The 18175-nt window shown below is 35.2% G+C and overlaps 1 protein-coding gene across 1 annotated transcript; it reads left to right on the forward strand.

The window, feature by feature from the left end:
• The first annotated feature begins 907 nt into the window (after nt 1–907).
• LOC133302078 (probable trehalose-phosphate phosphatase F) lies at nt 908–3242 on the forward strand. Its single transcript, XM_061501801.1, has 11 exons — nt 908–1203; nt 1328–1468; nt 1609–1680; nt 1800–1925; nt 2051–2107; nt 2197–2298; nt 2392–2469; nt 2637–2706; nt 2814–2884; nt 2974–3066; nt 3174–3242. Exons 1-11 carry the CDS (start codon nt 910–912, stop codon nt 3240–3242), a joined length of 1173 nt encoding a protein of 390 aa, XP_061357785.1. The 5' UTR covers nt 908–909.
• The last annotated feature ends 14933 nt before the right edge of the window (nt 3243–18175 follow it).

Here is an 18175-nt window from a genome sequence, read left to right on the forward strand (position 1 = left end):
ACCGTTAGATTGACGGAAATTAGTGATAATTAAGTTGATTGTAAAGATGGTAAACTTTTTTTTGGTGATAAGTATATTTTTTCCCAATTATTTATTCCATAAGATCAACATGTGGTATCTGAATTTTGAACCAATATTTATAATAGTAGAATCATAAACTCTTGCAAGTTGTAAGCTCCAGACTGGAGTCTTAATAAAACTAAAATTAACTGTCTGACGAGTGCAAGTGGATATCATGCTTAAATTGTTTTGTTGGCTTTGAGTCCTGACAACAATTTCTATTTCTAGTTCCTGCTCAGTTTGTTTCGTTCTTAATCTCCGTATTTCATTCCTCTGTCAACAATTTCTAATTTTCCTCGTAAACTCCGGCGTAAGCTATTAATTTCACACTCTTAGACCTGCATTTGAATTCTGCAGCAAGAGTTTGTAGAGTTGATATCCGTCCATTATCTTATGCATGGATGTAAATTTTATTCTCTCTAGACATAAATTAGTTATTGATTTCCTGATTTTCATGCAGAGAAGCAGTACTTATCATTCTCTTCTAAGAAGACTTAGCTTATTAATAACGACCCCAGTTGCAAATGCAATATATATGAGAAGGTATTTTATATATTTAGAATTTGAGGTTTCGATTTTATTTCGCATTTGTCCAAAACTGAATTTCATTTTCCTGTGACTTTGCTTTTGGTGCCTTCAAATTAAAGTTTCAGGGAAACCCGTGCTTGATGGACTGCTTACCAAGTAGCAGTGACAAGAAAACATTAAAGCGGTGGTTTTTCATAGACAAAAGAGTTGGTTAAACTAAAATTTGGGATAGGCTATATAGAAATAAGCTTCTGCTTCTTCTTAGAGAGTAACTCGCAATAACACGCAATCAGTTCTTTCCTTTCTTGATACCTACGACCAATGGACTTGAAGTCTTCTCATGTTTCTTCTGTTCTCACCGATCCTGTACCTGTAAACAAGTCAAGACTCGGAATCCATTCTTCTAGTGTGCGAACTTATTCCCAACCAGATTCACCCGGGAAGTTTTCAAGAACGGGTTCACGAAAAGGTGCAGGGAGTCTTGATGATGTTCGGTCCAATGGTTGGTTGGATGCCATGAAGGCCTCTTCACCTCCGAGGAAGAAGCTACTTAAAGGTTCCAATGCTCATGTTGCTTCAATTGATTATGACATTGAAGACTATCGCTCATTGATGGTATCGCTGGCTACTTAATTAATTTCATCATTCATTTCTATGCTTGATTTGTTTCATTTCACTACATTGAGCTATCTCAGCTTAAGTTTTTATAAATTGTCATTCATTCATTTCCTTTTACTAGCTTGATTATCCTTCAGCAATAGACTCTTTTGGGAAAATTATTGACCGTGCAAAGAATAAGAAGATTGCAATGTTTCTAGATTATGATGGCACTCTGTCGCCAATAGTAGATGACCCAGACTGTGCCTTTATGTCTGAAGCTGTAAGCAATGCATATATACTCGCTTGTCATATATATATATATATATATATATATATATTAATTACTATCAAGTTAATTCTTCTATAGTTCTGAATTTTTTCCCCTTTTATTTCCTCTGCCTCAAAATCCTACTTGTTCAGATGCGTGCCACAGTGAAAAGCGTGGCAAGCTATTTTCCCACAGCAATTATCAGTGGAAGATGCCGTGACAAGGTGGTATCCAGGATAATTTTTATTTTTCCAAGTTTCAATGAAGTAATCAATTTTTGTTTATAAGATTCAGATTTATCGGTTTAACTATGTCATGAATGTGTGAGGTGCTGCATTTTCAGGTTTTTGATCTAGTTAAACTAACGGAACTCTACTATGCTGGTAGTCATGGAATGGACATTATTGGACCTTTTTGTCAGAGTCCTTCCAATAACTATCCAAATTGCACCAACTCTACTGACCCCAAGGTGAGTGTTACTGATGAAGCAATTTTGGATTCTTATCGTCTTTCTACTCTTTAATATAACTAACCTTATTAGTAAACGTCATACAATTCAGAAGTTCAGTTGCTTTTTGTATTTGATTGTGGCAGGGAAAGGGGATAACTCTCTTTCAACCTGCAAGAGAATTCCTCCCCATGATTGATGAGGTTCAAAATTCTCTCTCAAAAACTTGGTGAGAGATATTTCACTTTTTCATGACTATAAAATAGAATACTTTTCGGTTGTTTTCTTGCAGGTTTTTAGAACCCTTGTCGAGATTACTAAAGATATAAAGGGTGCTAAAATTGAAAATCACAAGTTTTGCGTTTCAGTACATTACCGTAACGTAGAAGAGAATGTAAGGGTTATTTACCCTAACCATATACATATATATAGACACATCACACACGCACATGTTATGATTTTTGACTCGTTATGCTGATCACTGCAGAATTGGACAACAATTGGACAACGTGTCCATGATATACTGAAAAATTACCCTCGTTTACGCTCAACCCATGGACGGAAGGTATTTTATTCATACCACGAGTTGTGCCGTTAGTTAAACCTTGTTTCTTTATACATTTTTACACCTTCATATAAAAGTTATTAATTTATGATTAAATTATCAGTAAACTACTGATAACAATTGTGCCTGCGGTGTATAATGCATTTTAATTTGTTAATGTGTGATAGGTTTTAGAAGTCCGTCCTGTGATTGACTGGAACAAAGGAAAAGCAGTTGAATTTTTACTTGAATCTTTAGGTAAGAATCTCTTGTTTTCCTCTAATTACTATAATTTATATACTATGTATTGCAAATGTTGTTAAAAGATACTATTGAAGGGACAAAATGGTTAATGTTTCTTGCAGGGTTAAATGATTGGGATGATGTGCTTCCCATTTACATTGGAGATGATAAAACCGATGAAGATGCTTTTAAGGTATTCAAACAGTAGAAAATAACACTGTCCTATATTCAGACCGATTATTTTTGCTATGAATTTGATGATTACTTGCATTGTATATTTAGGTGCTGAGAGAGAGCAGTCGAGGTTGTGGGATATTGGTTTCGTCAGTGAAGAAAGAAAGCAATGCCTTCTACTCTCTCCGAGACCCGACTGAGGTGCAAATCCCAACGGAGTTTTATATGCATTATTTTCTGCAAACTTTGTGTGTTCTGCATATATATTGAAGGAAATAATAAAGATTATCGTTAAATAACACATGCAGGTCATGCAATTTCTCCAACTTCTGGTGAATTGGAAGAGGCAAGAAGAAAGGAAGCATGAGGAGAATTAATTAAGCATCAGAGTTTTTGGTTTTAAAAATTTTAGTGTCTCTGTTCCCGCATTTTGTTTTATACCATTCATATAGATTTTTTTTTTTAATGTTCCCGGTTACAATTTTAATATTTTACGAAGGCTATACACAGGAAGCTACCAGATTATGTGGAGTTTTGGTTAATATTATAAGAGAAATCATTTTCTTATGTTTTTGGAGATTGTTCTAGAGATGACATGAGATATAAAAATCCATGTTATTTTTTTTTTTCCAACAAGCTGCCCACCGCTTGTTGTAATGAGAGACGCTACCTCATTTGACACGAGAAAAGAGAAGCCCATATTATAATACCATGATATTAGTACTCTCTTAATGTTCGTTTTGATTTATATTAGTTTAGATATCTATTAAACCAACTTTGGAGTTAAACTAAGAGCAAGGTCTCAAAATATGTTATAACCCGCAGATCAAGTCGTGAAATGATATGAAAATTTATATTTGGGTTGATCCGCAACAAAGATTATGTCATGTTGGAAAATCTACAAATCCATCTGGGAGAAAATTGCAATCTACGAATTCAAAATCAAAAATTATCAAGCCAATAGGAATTTGATCTATTAATGACGGGTTTGAATAACGTATGAGGTAGTAGACTCAAACTAAGTGCCATTAATTTTATCCAAAAACAAAAACAAAAACTATCCATTTTTTTACCCATTATTAGATGAATCCTTAAAAATAATTTTTTTTTATGTAATTAGCTTTGCTCTGTAGTCAAAGATGATGTTTGATGACCAACCGGTAATTCATTGTATATAACATTATTCTATAAGGATATACCATCACATCATATTATTATTATTATTATTATTTTGAATATATTTATCCATTAATTGATTATCCTTTTAATTTGACTTGAACACTTTGCAACTTATAATAGGGGCGTTTCTCTCAAAATTATTTGAGAAATATTATACTTACAACTTATTTTCTTTTACAACTTCTTACAATTATTTTTTTTATTATTGGATTAGAATCAAATTATTGGTTATAAAATAACATCAAGTGAAAACTGTTGATTTAATTTTGATCAAACCATTAAAAAAATACTATAAAATATTTTGTAAATATAACTTTTATCAAATCATTTTCTCAAACGGATTTATAATAAATAAAAACATGCTCCTTATTGTTGAGTCCATATCAATTTAATTTAGTGGGCCCAAGCCCATTTCTATTTGGTGGCCTAATGCAGCAAGTGAAAAAGAAAAAAGGAATGAGTGCATCCACGACACTTTGATACTCAAATAAAGAAAGAGGGAAGGCCCGCAAGAAAAAGAAGAGAGAAAAGAGAAAAAAAATATCTTTTTCATGATCCAACGTGACACTTTGTTAGATTAAACTCAAATTTTAGGAGAGTGTTAATTATATTTAGTATTTCATATCTAATGTCCGCTTTGTGATTTATAAGTCTCTATTATTATGATGATATTTGATTTTTCTATTATTATATAGAGAGGAAATACTTCGATTGTATATCCGTTATTATTTGGTGATAGCGAGAATTTGGATGAATTTCAATAAAAATCCCATAATTTTTCTTCCCACATTATTGTTTTCACGTCAAAAATTCAATGTGCCATTTATTTTGATGTTGTTATATATTTATTTTTAAGTTATTTACTTTAATTTACAGTTTATTTGTTTTCCCCAACACTTACCACTTGAACACAGTCACCCGATTCATCTATATGCTACATGTGGAAGTATAAGCATGTCTAATCTGCAACACCACAAGGCAATGCAGGCTACAAAGAACAAAAAAGGCTGGGTTTGTTGGGAACTCGGTTCCTAGCCTTTGTGCGGAAGCTAATCAGCAAGATCCTGATCTCGGATTCCGGCAATACCTCGGCCTGAACTTCACCAGGTCAGGCAGCGTAGCGGAAAATCAAAACGAAAACAGGAGAGAGAGAAGAAGAACACAGCCAGATTTAACATGGGAAAACCTTTTTCAATGAAGAAGTAAAAACCCACGGGACCTAGTCCAGATCAAAAATCCACTGTGAAAATAATGGTTACAAAGAATCAAATACACCAATGTGGTGGTTAACTCAGCCTCTCCAACAATGGTGATAATCAAACTACTCTAAAGATGTTTCACTCAATCTCTCTCTAGAGATCTCTCAAATGTAAAGCATAAAACTTTACTCAAACAATCAAATAATTTTTCTCTCAAATTTGTTCTCTCAAAATCTGACCTAGCCTCCACCCTCAACTAATGAGTATATATAGAGGAGGTGGAAATTAGGGTTAGGGTTTTTAGGAAACCCCTCAAATGGGCTTGGGCTTAGCATTGAAGGAGGAAGCCCAACAAATCTCCCCCTCTGACTTCAATGCGTCGGCTTCAGCATCAACCCGGCTCCTTCACAGCAGTCTTCAAATTTCCTTGCTGGAACCGGCTTTGTCATCATGTCAGACCAATTTTGGTCAGTGTGCACTTTGACGAGTTCGAGCTCTCCACCTTCTACCACATCCCGGATCCAGTGATATCTCATGTCAATATGCTTAGTGCGGGAGTGATAGGTCGAATTCTTCGCAAGATGGATTGCGCTTTGATTGTCACAACCCAGCTCGTACTTGTCTTGATCATGGTCGAGTTTCATAAGGAACTTCTTCATCCACATCATCTCTTTGCTTGCCTCAGTAGCGACAATGTACTCAGCCTCAGTTGTCGATAGTGCAACACACTTCTGAAGTCTTGATTGCCAAGAGACAGCTCCTCCGGCAAATCTCATCATGTATCCCGTCGTCGACTTCCTCGAGTTGAAATCTCCTCCTAAATCAGAATCCGAGTAGCCTTGCAACTCGGCTTTGCCTTCTCCAAATCGGAGACATAAGTCGGTCGTACCTCAGAGGTACTTGAAGATCCACTTCACTGCTTCCCAGTGCTCTTTGCCGGGGTTTGACAGATACCGGCTTACCATTCCAACAGCATACGCCAAGTCGGGTCTAGTGCAAACCATTGCATACATCAAGCTTCCGACGACGGATTGGTACGAGACCTTCATCATCTCATCTTTGTCTTCATCAGATCTCAGACATTGCTTCTGGTTCAGCTTTATATGTCCGGCTAGGGGGTGCTCACTGTTTTAGCTTTGTCCATGCTGAATCTCTTCAGAATCTTCTCAATATATTTCTCTTGACTCAGCCACAGTAGCTTCTTCTGTCTATCTCGGATGATCTTGATTCCGAGAATCTGCTTTGCAGGGCCGAGGTCCTTCATTGCGAAGGACGAGCTCAATGCCTTTTTCAGGGCGGCTATCCTCGATTTGTCTTTCCCTACAATAAGCACGTCGTCAACATATAACAACAATATCAGAAAATCTCCGGCCTCATACCTCTTCACAAATACGCAGTGGTCGGCTTTTGTCTTTTCAAACTTATGATCAATCATGAATGATTCAAATTTCTTGTACCACTGCCGAGGTGCTTGCTTCAAGCCATAGAAGCTCTTCTTCAACCGACATACCAAGTCTTCTTGGTCTGGAGATCGAAACCCTTCAGGTTGCTCCATATATATTTCTTCTTCTAAATCACCGTGAAGAAATGTCGTCTTCACGTCCATTTGTTCTACCTCGAGGTCCATTGAAGCCGCCATGGCTAACATGGTTCGGACCGAGGTCATTTTCACTACAAGAGAAAAATCTCCTCAAAGTTTACTCCTTTCTTCTGATTGCAGCCTTTCACTACAATCCGGGCTTTGTATCTCGGCTTTTGCTCGTTCTCTTCATTCTTAATCTCTTAGACCCATTTATTCTTCAGAGCTCGTCTTCCTTCTAGCAACTCGGTCAGCTCGTAAGTCTGATTCTCGTGTAGAGACTTCATCTCGTCTTGCATTGCCTTTTCCCATTCTTCTTTCTCTGAGCTCATCACAGCCTCATCATAACTCTGAGGCTCACCGTCTTCAGCAACAACGGTGTATTCATCAGATGGGTATCTTGTAGAGGGTCTTCTTTCTCGAGTTGGATAACTCGGCTGTTCTTCAGCTTGAGAACCCGGTTCATCATTCTCATCCCGGATCTCATCATCAACTCGGCCCTCAGTGTCTTGGTCATCTTCAGCTTGTTGCTGGTCATCAATTCCTTCATTCTCTTGATTTTCTCCCCCTGCTTCAGCTCGGACAGGAGGGATGAGTTCTTCACGTCTGACAGTAACCCGGACTTTGGGCTTCGAGATGTCATGAATGTTCTCATTCTCATGAAAGATCACATCTCGGCTTCTCACGATCTTCTTATTGATTGGATCCCAAAGTCGGAACCCGAACTCACATCTCGGCGAACCAAGATAGATGAATTCTTTAGTCTTTGCATCAAGTTTGGCCCTTTCATCTTTAGGGATATGCACAAAAGCTCGACATCCAAACACTTTCAATTGATTATAAGCCGCTTTTCGACCTGTCCAGACTTCTTCTGGAATTTCTCCTTCAAGTGGTTGTGATGGTGAGAGGTTGATCAAGTCAACAGCTGTTTTGACGGCTTCTCCCCAGAATGATTTCGGTAACCCGGCATTGGATAACATGCTTCGTACCTTCTCCTCAATAGTTCTGTTCATCCGCTCAGCCAGTCCATTCAGCTGAGGTGTCTTGGGGGGCGTCTTCTCAAGTCGGAACCCAGCCGCTCTGCAATATGCATCAAATGGGTCGCAATACTCACCACCATTATCAGATCAGACCACCTTCAATTTCTAGCCAGTCTCCCTTTCAACCATTGCATGGAATTCTTTAAAAGATTGGAGTACCTGGTCTTTAGACTTCAACAAATATACCCACACTTTGCGAGAATGATCATCAATAAATGAAACAAAGTACTGAGCTCCTCCAAGGGATCTTTCCGACATGGAGCAGACATCAGTATGGACGAGGTCAAGAATATACCTGCATCGTCTTGGTTAATCCGGTCTTACAAAAGAAACTCGGTGCTGCTTTCCAGCTACGCAATACGTGCAACTCTCCAACGCTTGGCCTTTCAACCCGGTCAGTGATCCTTTCTTGTTCAGGATCTGTAGCCCTTTCTCGCTCATATGGCCGAGGCGCTTCTGCCATAGCTCCAAGCTAGGTTCATCTCGAACAGAATTGGCTTCTCCGCCATTGATCTTTCCTTGCATCACGTACAAGGAGCCTTCCTTCTTACCTCGGGCCACGACCAAGTTTCTCTTGGCCAGCTTCCATCTAACACTACCGAAGTAGTTCACTAACCCGGCATCATCAAGTTTGCCTACCGAGATTAGGTTCAAACGCATGTCATGAACATGCCTTACATCTTTCAACACAAGTCGGCATCCGACATCCGTGGTCAGAGTTACATCACCGACACCAACAATCTATCTGGTCACTTGATTTCCCATCTTCACGACTCCAAAATCACCACCTCGATAAGAGGAGAAAAAACCTTTGTGTGGAGTAACGTGGAAGGAGGCACCAGAGTCAACAATCCAGGTGCAATCATCATATGCAACATTCAAATAATTATCCTCACCTAGGAGGAATATCTCGGCATCAGGGTTGGCAGCCACCGCAGTGGTGCTCTTGTCTTCCCTCTTCTTGGGAATAATCTGATCCGGCTTCACAGAGCCGTTCTTCTCATCATTCTGTAGGGTCCAGCAGTCTGGCTTCTTGTGGCCTGTCTTTCCACAGTAAAAGCACTTCAACTCATATTTTGGCTTTGAACGACCTCTGGACTTTTCTCGTCTGTCACGACCTCTACCTCGACTTTTGCTTCTACCCCGGGAGTCAGATTTTTCTTTGTTCTCAGCAACATTGGCCTCATACGTACTCGAAGTACCTCGTTCTCTTCTCCTGGATTCTTCGCCCAGGAGGCTGTCTGTCACGACATCCATCTTCAATTTTCCATCTGGAGTCGAGTTATTCAAGGTCACCACCAGAGTATCCCAGCTTTCTGGCAGCAAGCTAAACAGCAGTAATGCCTGCAATTCTTCATCAATTTTCATATCAGCCTTTAACAGCTGATTCACAATACATTTGTAGGTGTTCAGGTGTTCAATCATGCTCATGTCGTCCTTGTATTCAAGCTTCACAAGTCGGCGAACCAGGTATGCTTTATTCCTGGGAGTTTTCTTTTGAATCATGGACTCCAGCTTCGTCCACAACTTATACGCGTTCGTGAACTCGGACACGTGCTCAAAGAGGCTTTTATCAATATATTTCCTGATCGTGGCTACAGCCTTCCACTCAGGATCTCCCACTCCTTATCAGTTTTTCCTGCTGGTCTCTCATCAAGGATAATGGGCTCATGTAGATCTTTGCAGTAGAGATGATCTTCCAACATCGGTCTCCAATAAGTGAAGTTGTCTGCGGTCAACTTGAACATGTCTCCATCATTGGTTATGCCACTGGTCTCCATCTCGTCTCCCTCAGAACCCGGCGAACTCGGGCTCTGATACCACTGTTGGGAACTCGGTTCCCTCAAGCTCGGCTAAGCAGCCTTTGTGCGGAAGTCAATTAACAAGATCCTGATCTCGGATCTCGGCAATACCTTGGCCTGAACTTCACCAGGTCAGGCAGCGCAACGAAAAATCAAAACGAAAACAGGAGAGAGAGAAGAAGAACACAACCAGATTTAACGTGAGAAAACCTTCTTCAATGAAGAAGTAAAAACCCCCGGGACCTAGTCCAGATTAAAAATCCACTATGAAAATAATGGTTACAAAGAATCAAATACACCAATGTGGTGGTTAACTCAACCTCTCCAACAATGGTGATAATCAAACTACCCTAGAGATGTTTCACTCAAACTCTCTCTAGAGATCTCTCAAATGCAAAGCATAAAGCTTTACTCAAACAATCAAATAATTTTTCTCTCAAAATCTGACCTAGCCTCCACCCTCAACTAATGAGTATATATAGAGGAGGTGGAAATTAGGGTTAGGGTTTTTAGGAAACCCCTCAAATGGGCTTGGGCTTAGCATTGAAGGAGGAAGCCCAACATGGTTTGCGTAGGCTACAAACCCGATCATCAACCACCACTTCCAGATATTCGATACAAATATGTCAATCAACCGTTGACTCTAATATCACTATCAGGTGGGTTAGGAGGAACTCGCGGCGGCACCACCAATGAGCTAAGTTAGATCAAATACAATAAGTAAGTCCAACACTATGTTTAATCTCAAAACCTTAGGCTTTGTTTGAGAGTTGATTTTAGGAGAGAAAGGAAAGAAAAATGAGAGTTTTAGTAAGCCTTTCCCTTGTTTGTGAGTTTATAAAAAAACAAGGGAAATAAATTGCGGATTTTTACTAAACTCTCCAAAATCCCCCTTCTTCTTAAAATTGAAGTTCCCCTAATTTGGGGGTTTGAGGGGGAAAATATTAAAAATTACTTATCTACCCTTAGCATTAAAATGTGAAAACTACATAAATGTGAATCATTTTTGACTGTGACATTATTAGAAAAGTCTCAAATACCGACAGAATTTATTGACGAAAAATATTTCGTCAAAAATAGTAATGAATTTTTTGATGAAAATTGTATACGTCAAACTAAAGACGAAATTAGAGACGGAACCAGATTTTTCCATAATCACTAACATAAATTATTTACGAAAAAAAATCCAGTCTAAATTATTGATAGAATCTAAATTCCGTCGAGACTTTCAAAGAAAATATTTCCGTCCAAAATTTTGACGAAACACATTTCCATCGAAAAGTTTTGACGTAAAATAATTACGTCAAATTTTTTTTCGGAAAACATTTCCATCAAAAATTTTCGTCGAAAAATATTTCCAACAAAATTTGTGACTAAAAATATTTTTGTAAAAAAATTTGACGGAAATTTTTCTTGTCCAAATTCTTTACGGAATCTAAATATCATCAAAACATTTCCCTCAAAATATTTTACAACAAAACATATTCGTCAAAATTTTTGACGAAACACATTTCCATCGAAATTTTTTCACACAAAAAAATTTCATCAAAATTCTTTACAGAATTTAAATTCTGTCGAAAAAACATTTTCGTTAAACTTTTTGACAAAAAAATTTCCGTCAAAATTTTTAACGAAACACATTTCCATCGAAAATTTTCGACGAAAAATATTTTCGTCAAGTTTTTTGATAAAAAACATTTCCATTAAAATTTTAAACGAAACTCATTTCTGTAAAAAAAATTCGATAGAAAATATTTTCGTAAAATTTTTTGACGAAAATTATTTCGATAAAAAATTTTGACGGAAAAAATATTCTGTCAAAATTCTTTATAGAATCTAAATTTCGTCGAAAGTTTCGAACGAAACTTTTCCCTCAAAAATTTTGACGAAACAATTTTCGTCGAAATTTTTGTGAGAACACATTTCCATTGAAATTTTGAACGGAAAACAATCTGTCAAAATTTTTGACGGAATTCCTTTTTTGTTTAAAACATTTGATGGAGGAAATCATTTTCGTCAAAAATTTATTTTTGTAAAAATTTTCATCGAAGAAAAAATTTCGTCGCTTTTTGACAAATGTTGAGATATATAACTCCCACATTGATTGTGTAGGCAACTAATGTGGCCTTTATAAGACCTTGGGCACTCTCATCCTTTGAGCTAGCTTTTGGGGTGGTGTATCCCAAGGTTCTTTACATGGTATCAGAGCTTGAGTGACTATAAGGTCACAAGTTCGATTCTCACGGCCCCCACTTTCAAGTGGAATTAAAATAAAAAGCACAAGAAGGTAAACCAAAAATTGGGCCTGTGCAATTCCACGCTTCTAGCCCAAAAGGCTCTTGCGTGAGGGAGCGTGTTAAGATATATAAGTCCCACATTGATTGTGTAGGAAACTAATGTGGCCTTTATAAGACCTTGGGCACTCTCACCCTTTAAGCTAGCTTTTGGGGTGATGTATTCAAGGTTCTTTACAACAAAATGTATTCTAACCAAAAAATAATTTTATGACGTAATTTTTGTCGTTTGCAACGTAGAAATTTCGTCGAAAATATGATCTCTTTTAGTATTGTGAAAAGTACATAAATACTTTTGTTAGAAATTTTAAACTTAATTTAATTTGTAAAATATAATAATTATATTAATTTTAAAAATGGGGTAAAATGATAAAAATATCTCATTAACCCTCTATTTTTCTCCTTTACCATTTCTTTAACTCCCAAACAAGGGAAGAGAATACCTTTTAATTTCCTTCCACTCCCTCCCTCTTGGATCCATTTCCTTCCCTTCCCCTCCAAACTCCCTTTCAATTTTTTATTTTTAGCTATAGAGTGGGATTTCAAAGCCTTAAAGGCTTTGTTTGGGAGTTTGGAGGTGAAGGAAAGGAAGGGGATCCAAGGGAGAGGGAGGGTAAGGAAGGGAAGGAAATTGAACGGTATTCCCTCCCCTTGTTTGGTAGTTAAAGAAATGGTAAGGGAGAAAAGCGAAAGGTTAATGACATATTTATACCATTTTAACCTTTTTTAAAAATTAATATAATTATTACATTTTACAAATTAAATTAAACTTAAAATTTCTAACAAAATTATTTATATACTTTTCACACTACTAAAAAGACCATATTTTTGACGAAATTTCTACCTTGCAAATGACGAAAATTTTATCACAAAATTATTTTTTCGTCGGAATACTTTTCGTCGAAAAGCGACGCAATTTTTTCTCCGATGAAAATTGTAACAAAAAAAATTTTTCTATCAAACTTTTCGACGAAATTTAGTTTTCGTCAAAAGTTTTGTCGAAAATGATTTTTGAGGGAAATGGTTCATTAGAAACTTTCGACGAAATTTAGATTCTGTAAAGAATTTTGACAGGATATTTTTCCGTCAAAATTTTTTATCGAAATATTTTTCGTCAAAATTTTTTACGGAAATATTTGTGTTCCGTTGAAAATTTTGGTGGAAAAGTTTTCTTATCAAAAATTTTGACACAAATATTTTCTGTCAAAAATTCTCAATCGAAATATGTTTCGTTAAAATTTTCGACGGAGATATTTTTCGTCAAAAAGTTTAACGAAAATGTTTCCTTCGAAAACTTTTGACGAAATTTAAATTCTCTAACGAATTTTGATGCAGTTTTTTTCCGTCAAAGATTTTTGATGGAAATGTGCTTCGTTGAAAATTTTGATGGAAATATTTTTCGTCAAATTTTTTGGTAAATATGTTTTTTTGTGAGATATTTTGACGAAATTTAGATTCCGTAAAGAATTGTGACAAAAATAATTATCAGTCAAATTTTTTTATAGAAATGTTTTTAGTCACAAAATTTTGATGAAAATATTTTTCGTCGAAAATTTTTGTGAAATTTTTGGATGAAAATGTTTGCCGTAAAAAAATTTGACGTACTTGTTTTACGTCGAAAATTTTCGATGGAAATGTGTTTTGTCAAAATTTTCGACGGAGATATTTTTCGTCAAAAAGTTTAACAAAAATGTTTCCTTCGAAAACTTTTGACGAAATTTAAATTCTCTAACGAATTTTGATGCAGTTTTTTTCCGTCAAAGATTTTTGATGGAAATGTGCTTCGTTGAAAATTTTGATGGAAATATTTTTCGTCAAAATTTTTGATAAATATGTTTTTTTGTGAGATATTTTGACGAAATTTAGATTCCGTAAAGAATTGTGACAAAAATAATTATCAGTCAAATTTTTTTATAGAAATGTTTTTAGTCACAAAATTTTGATGAAAATATTTTTCGTCGAAAATTTTTGTGAAATTTTTGGATGAAAATGTTTGCCGTAAAAATTTTTGACGTACTTGTTTTACGTCGAAAATTTTCGATGGAAATGTGTTTTGTCAAAATTTTGGACGTAAATATTTTCGTTGAAAGTTTTGACGGAATTTAGATTCTATTAATAATTTTGAATGAATTTTTTTTCCGTAAAAAATTTGTCAGTGATTATGGCAAAATCTGGTTCCTTCTCTAATTTCCTCTTTAGTTTTGATGGAAATTTTTTGCCATATATGATTTTCATAAAAAAATTCATCACTATTTTTTGACGAAATATTTTTCGTATTTAAATTCTGACAGTATTTGAGACTTTTCTAATAATTTTACATTTAAAAATGATTCACGTTTATGTAGTTTTCACATTTTAATGATAAGGGTAGATAATTAATTTTTAATATTTTCCCCCTCAAACCTCCCAAATTGGGGGAACTCTAATTTTAAGAAGAAGGAGGAGTTTGGAGAGTTTAGTAAAAATTCCCAATTCCTTTCCCTCTTTTTTTTAAACTCCCAAACAAGGTTCAATTTCCTTTCTTTCCCCTCCTAAAACCAACTCCCAAACAAAGCCTTAAAATTTTGAGTTGAGATGTGATGTGAGGTGTTTTGTTGTGGATTTGTCACTTAGATCCATTTGATGTATGGAAGTTATTCTCCTCTAATTGAGCTCCCCCTAGCCACTACCAAACACATTCAAACTTCGTTCAACTCATAATCTCATATAGAAAAGAATTTAAATAAATGGATAATGTCTTTGAAGTTAAATGTACATAAAATTTCTGTGATTAGCTTTGCTCGGTAGCGAAGGAAGACGTTGGAGGACCAACAAATTCATTGTATCGAATATTATTCTATGAGGATATACAATCACATCATATATTAAAATATCTGCTAATCAGCCGACTCATTTATATGCTACTGGCGGAAGCAAGAGGCATGTGGAGTCTGCAACACCACAAGGCGATGCAATTGAAATATGCTAAAATAGTCCAGGCTTGAATCATACCGCAGAACAATAAAAGCAACGCTTAAAGACCCCGTTCATGTATAATATGTAACTTATGTTAATTTGATTAGTATTTGTTTCATAGTCAATAATCACACATTATTGTGAGGAGAGGTGGGACCGAAACAATACCAGCCTCACAACTGGCAAAAGAAAAGAGAAACTCATGCACCAAAACACCTCTGTATTGGTGTATCCTTTACACGCGGTGCAAAACCAACATAAACAATATTCGGTAAATAGACATGCCACCGCAATCTGTCATGACAAATGCATTATTGTATGCAGTTGAAAGAACAAGACAATCTGACTCAGCAAGGCCAGTCATACATATGTCAAAAACAATCATAAGGAGAAAACTCATTGCCGAGGTTGTTGGGGATGGATGTTGGAGTTGGAGTTTGATTTGAAATCATATATAGATAAAATAAGTATAATTGAACATTGTTATGATCGTTTATCTAGAAATAATGGCAATTATTGTATTCAAAATGATGACGATTATTACTAATAAAGGCTATTTAAGCATGAGTACGAGAAATACTTAATTAAATCTAGGGCGCTCAAATTAAATACATCCAATCATATCATTAAATAAATAACTATCATAATTAATTAATATTAAGTATCACAATCTTATAACATCTGAAATAATACACCTGATTTAAATGCACTAATACGTGGATTTGTCAGCATTTTAAGCTTCTATAATCTAGAGTCATCAATTGCCGCCGTGGCGTTCTCTCATTTCTCCACTGAGCCATTACCAAATCAAAACATGACTTCAGGGTTCCTACATTCATTGATGAACCTTTCTATATTCTTTAATGGCTATTATGTGTTTTACTCGTGCGGAGAATTTGGGTTACGTATGGATCGTGAGAACGGTTTGTAAGTCCGTTTTTCCTTTGGCCCTGTTTGCAGGACTATCATTTCATGGCTTTTTAAGGATATTGGTACACGTTACCATGATCATGCTACATTATTGGCTTTACTGTCCACCTTTGATTAATTTTCTTAACTTCACGAGGTTTAATTCAACATTTTGCACATTGTTATACAAAATATTAATAAATTATTTATAAAATTAATTGATCATAAATTGAAGTATAATTTTTTTATGAGAATTTTGTAATTTTATCTTTACCACTGAAAAATTAAATTATAATTTTTTACATACAAGTTATTCATTTTATTAATTTATAAATGATAGTCAAAGTTACTTGTTTTAAATTTAAAAAAAATATGAAAAAACTATAGAGTATAAAACTTACATAGCTGCTCACCCAAAAAAAAGAAAAAAACTTATATAATTATTGAAAATAAAAGAATTGTACTCTATTTATCAATTAAATTTTTTGATATATTTAGCATGAGGTTTGGCTTAGTGTGGCCATCTGTACACCCATAGCAAAGACTGGCAAGAACAATAGATGATCGAAAGGAAAATCCTAGTATCAACTATCAAGTGTATTCATTTTCTCAGAAAGTACGTGCATTTACCTTTTAATTCTATTGTTATTTGAGTATTTTATAATCACATACATGATTTATAAATTTTAGATTTATCAATCAACCGTATCTAGGGGTGTCAATATGGGTTGACACGACACGAATTCGACACGACACGAATACATCAACACGAACACGACACGAATTTTCATTCGTGTCAAAATCTTCAACACTGACACGACACGAATTTTTTGCGGGTTGACACGACACGACACGAATAACACGCAAAATAGGAGACAAAACGGTAATTGACAAAAAAATTTAAAAAAATAGATCGAAAATAAATAAAAAATTAAAAAATAATAATAAAAAAATAAAAAAATAAAAAATAAAAATAATACGGGTCGACACGAACACGAATTCATAAACACGAACACGACACGAATTTTTTGCGTGTCATTTTTTCCAACACGAACACGACACAAATTTTTTTACAAGTCAACCCGAACACGAATTTTCGTGTCGTGTCGCGGGTTGATCCGCGTGTCAAAACCCATATTGACACTCCTAACCGTATCACTTAGATTTCAAACGAAATAATACAATCACTTTTTGTTCAATATATATTTTATGCATGGTCTGAATCACAAACGATAACCAGAATATGATTTAATTATAGGGAAAATGTATGTGGTTATCGGGTCAAGAGCATTATAAAAAACTTGAAGGGGACGTTTCGTTGAGGAGAAATTTTTTGAATATTAGGAAAATATAATTACTAGGGAAATGGTTGGAAAGTGAGTTTGATAGGAAAATATAAAAAAAGTTGTTTGGTTGACTGGAATATTACCAAGAAAATTTATTTAAATTTGCAAAATCTATGTTCGGAAAAAACTTTGCACCTGTTTTTTCACTTCTCCAGTTATCTCAACATACCACATCTCAAGTGGTATTCTGTAATAGTGAATTTCATCCAAAAATCAACACAAAAGTCATTTCCCCATCTATTCTATTTGACTAGTATTTTTTTTTCAAAAACATGAACCAAACGTACTATTTTTCAATATCCACTTACATTTTCTCATCAATCCCAAAATAAATCTTCTACCAAACACTACCGAAAGCAAATGAGGGAGGGAAAAAAATATAAGACCATGCTAAATTTAAACCCAAATTCGATTAGCAGTAACGAAGAAAACTATAAGCTGAAATTGACTTGCCACTATGTTATCTAATAGCTTGGTGAAAAAAGAAATATTTGAAGAAAATATAAACATACATATATACGCACCTATTATTGTTGGATTATTATGAAAATTTTTTAAAAATGTAGACATAAATTTTACATAGTAATAATAAAAAATTTCAAATTTTTGTAATTATCAAAACCAATCAACCAGGTACAAAAACAATCAAAGAAAGCCTGAAATCATTGCCGTTAGAAAATGTTGGGCCGCCAACCACCAATTATTAGTTAAAATAAAGAGAAATAGATGTATCATGGCGTAGGAAATTGGTTATGTCATGTTATAGACACAATCAATGTTGACTCCATCATTTTTTATTTTTATTTTTAAAAGTGGTGAGGTCCACATTAGTTGTGTCTATAACATGACACAACCAATTTCCTACAATGTTATACGTCTATTTCCCTTAAAATAAATCTTTTTGCGTCCCTTCATATTCTAATTTAATTGCTCCTGTGTCTGTCTGTCCTTGCAAGAGAGACCCTATAAATATACTAATGTGTCAAATATAGTTTGTGCACGATCCA

Source organism: Gastrolobium bilobum, unplaced genomic scaffold, assembly GCF_033153095.1.
Source record: "Gastrolobium bilobum isolate Gb01-03AN ecotype WA unplaced genomic scaffold, APGP_CSIRO_Gbil_v1 utg5726, whole genome shotgun sequence".
Taxonomy (NCBI): Eukaryota; Viridiplantae; Streptophyta; class Magnoliopsida; order Fabales; family Fabaceae; genus Gastrolobium; species Gastrolobium bilobum.

Coding starts and splice junctions, on each gene's coding strand:
- LOC133302078 (XM_061501801.1), top strand. CDS start 910: ATGGACTTGAAGTCTTCTCATGTTTCTTCTGTTCTCACCGATCCTGTA. Junction 1,681..1,799: donor GTGGAAGATGCCGTGACAAG/GTGGTATCCAGG, acceptor CTGCATTTTCAG/GTTTTTGATCTAGTTAAACT. Junction 1,926..2,050: donor CCAACTCTACTGACCCCAAG/GTGAGTGTTACT, acceptor TGATTGTGGCAG/GGAAAGGGGATAACTCTCTT.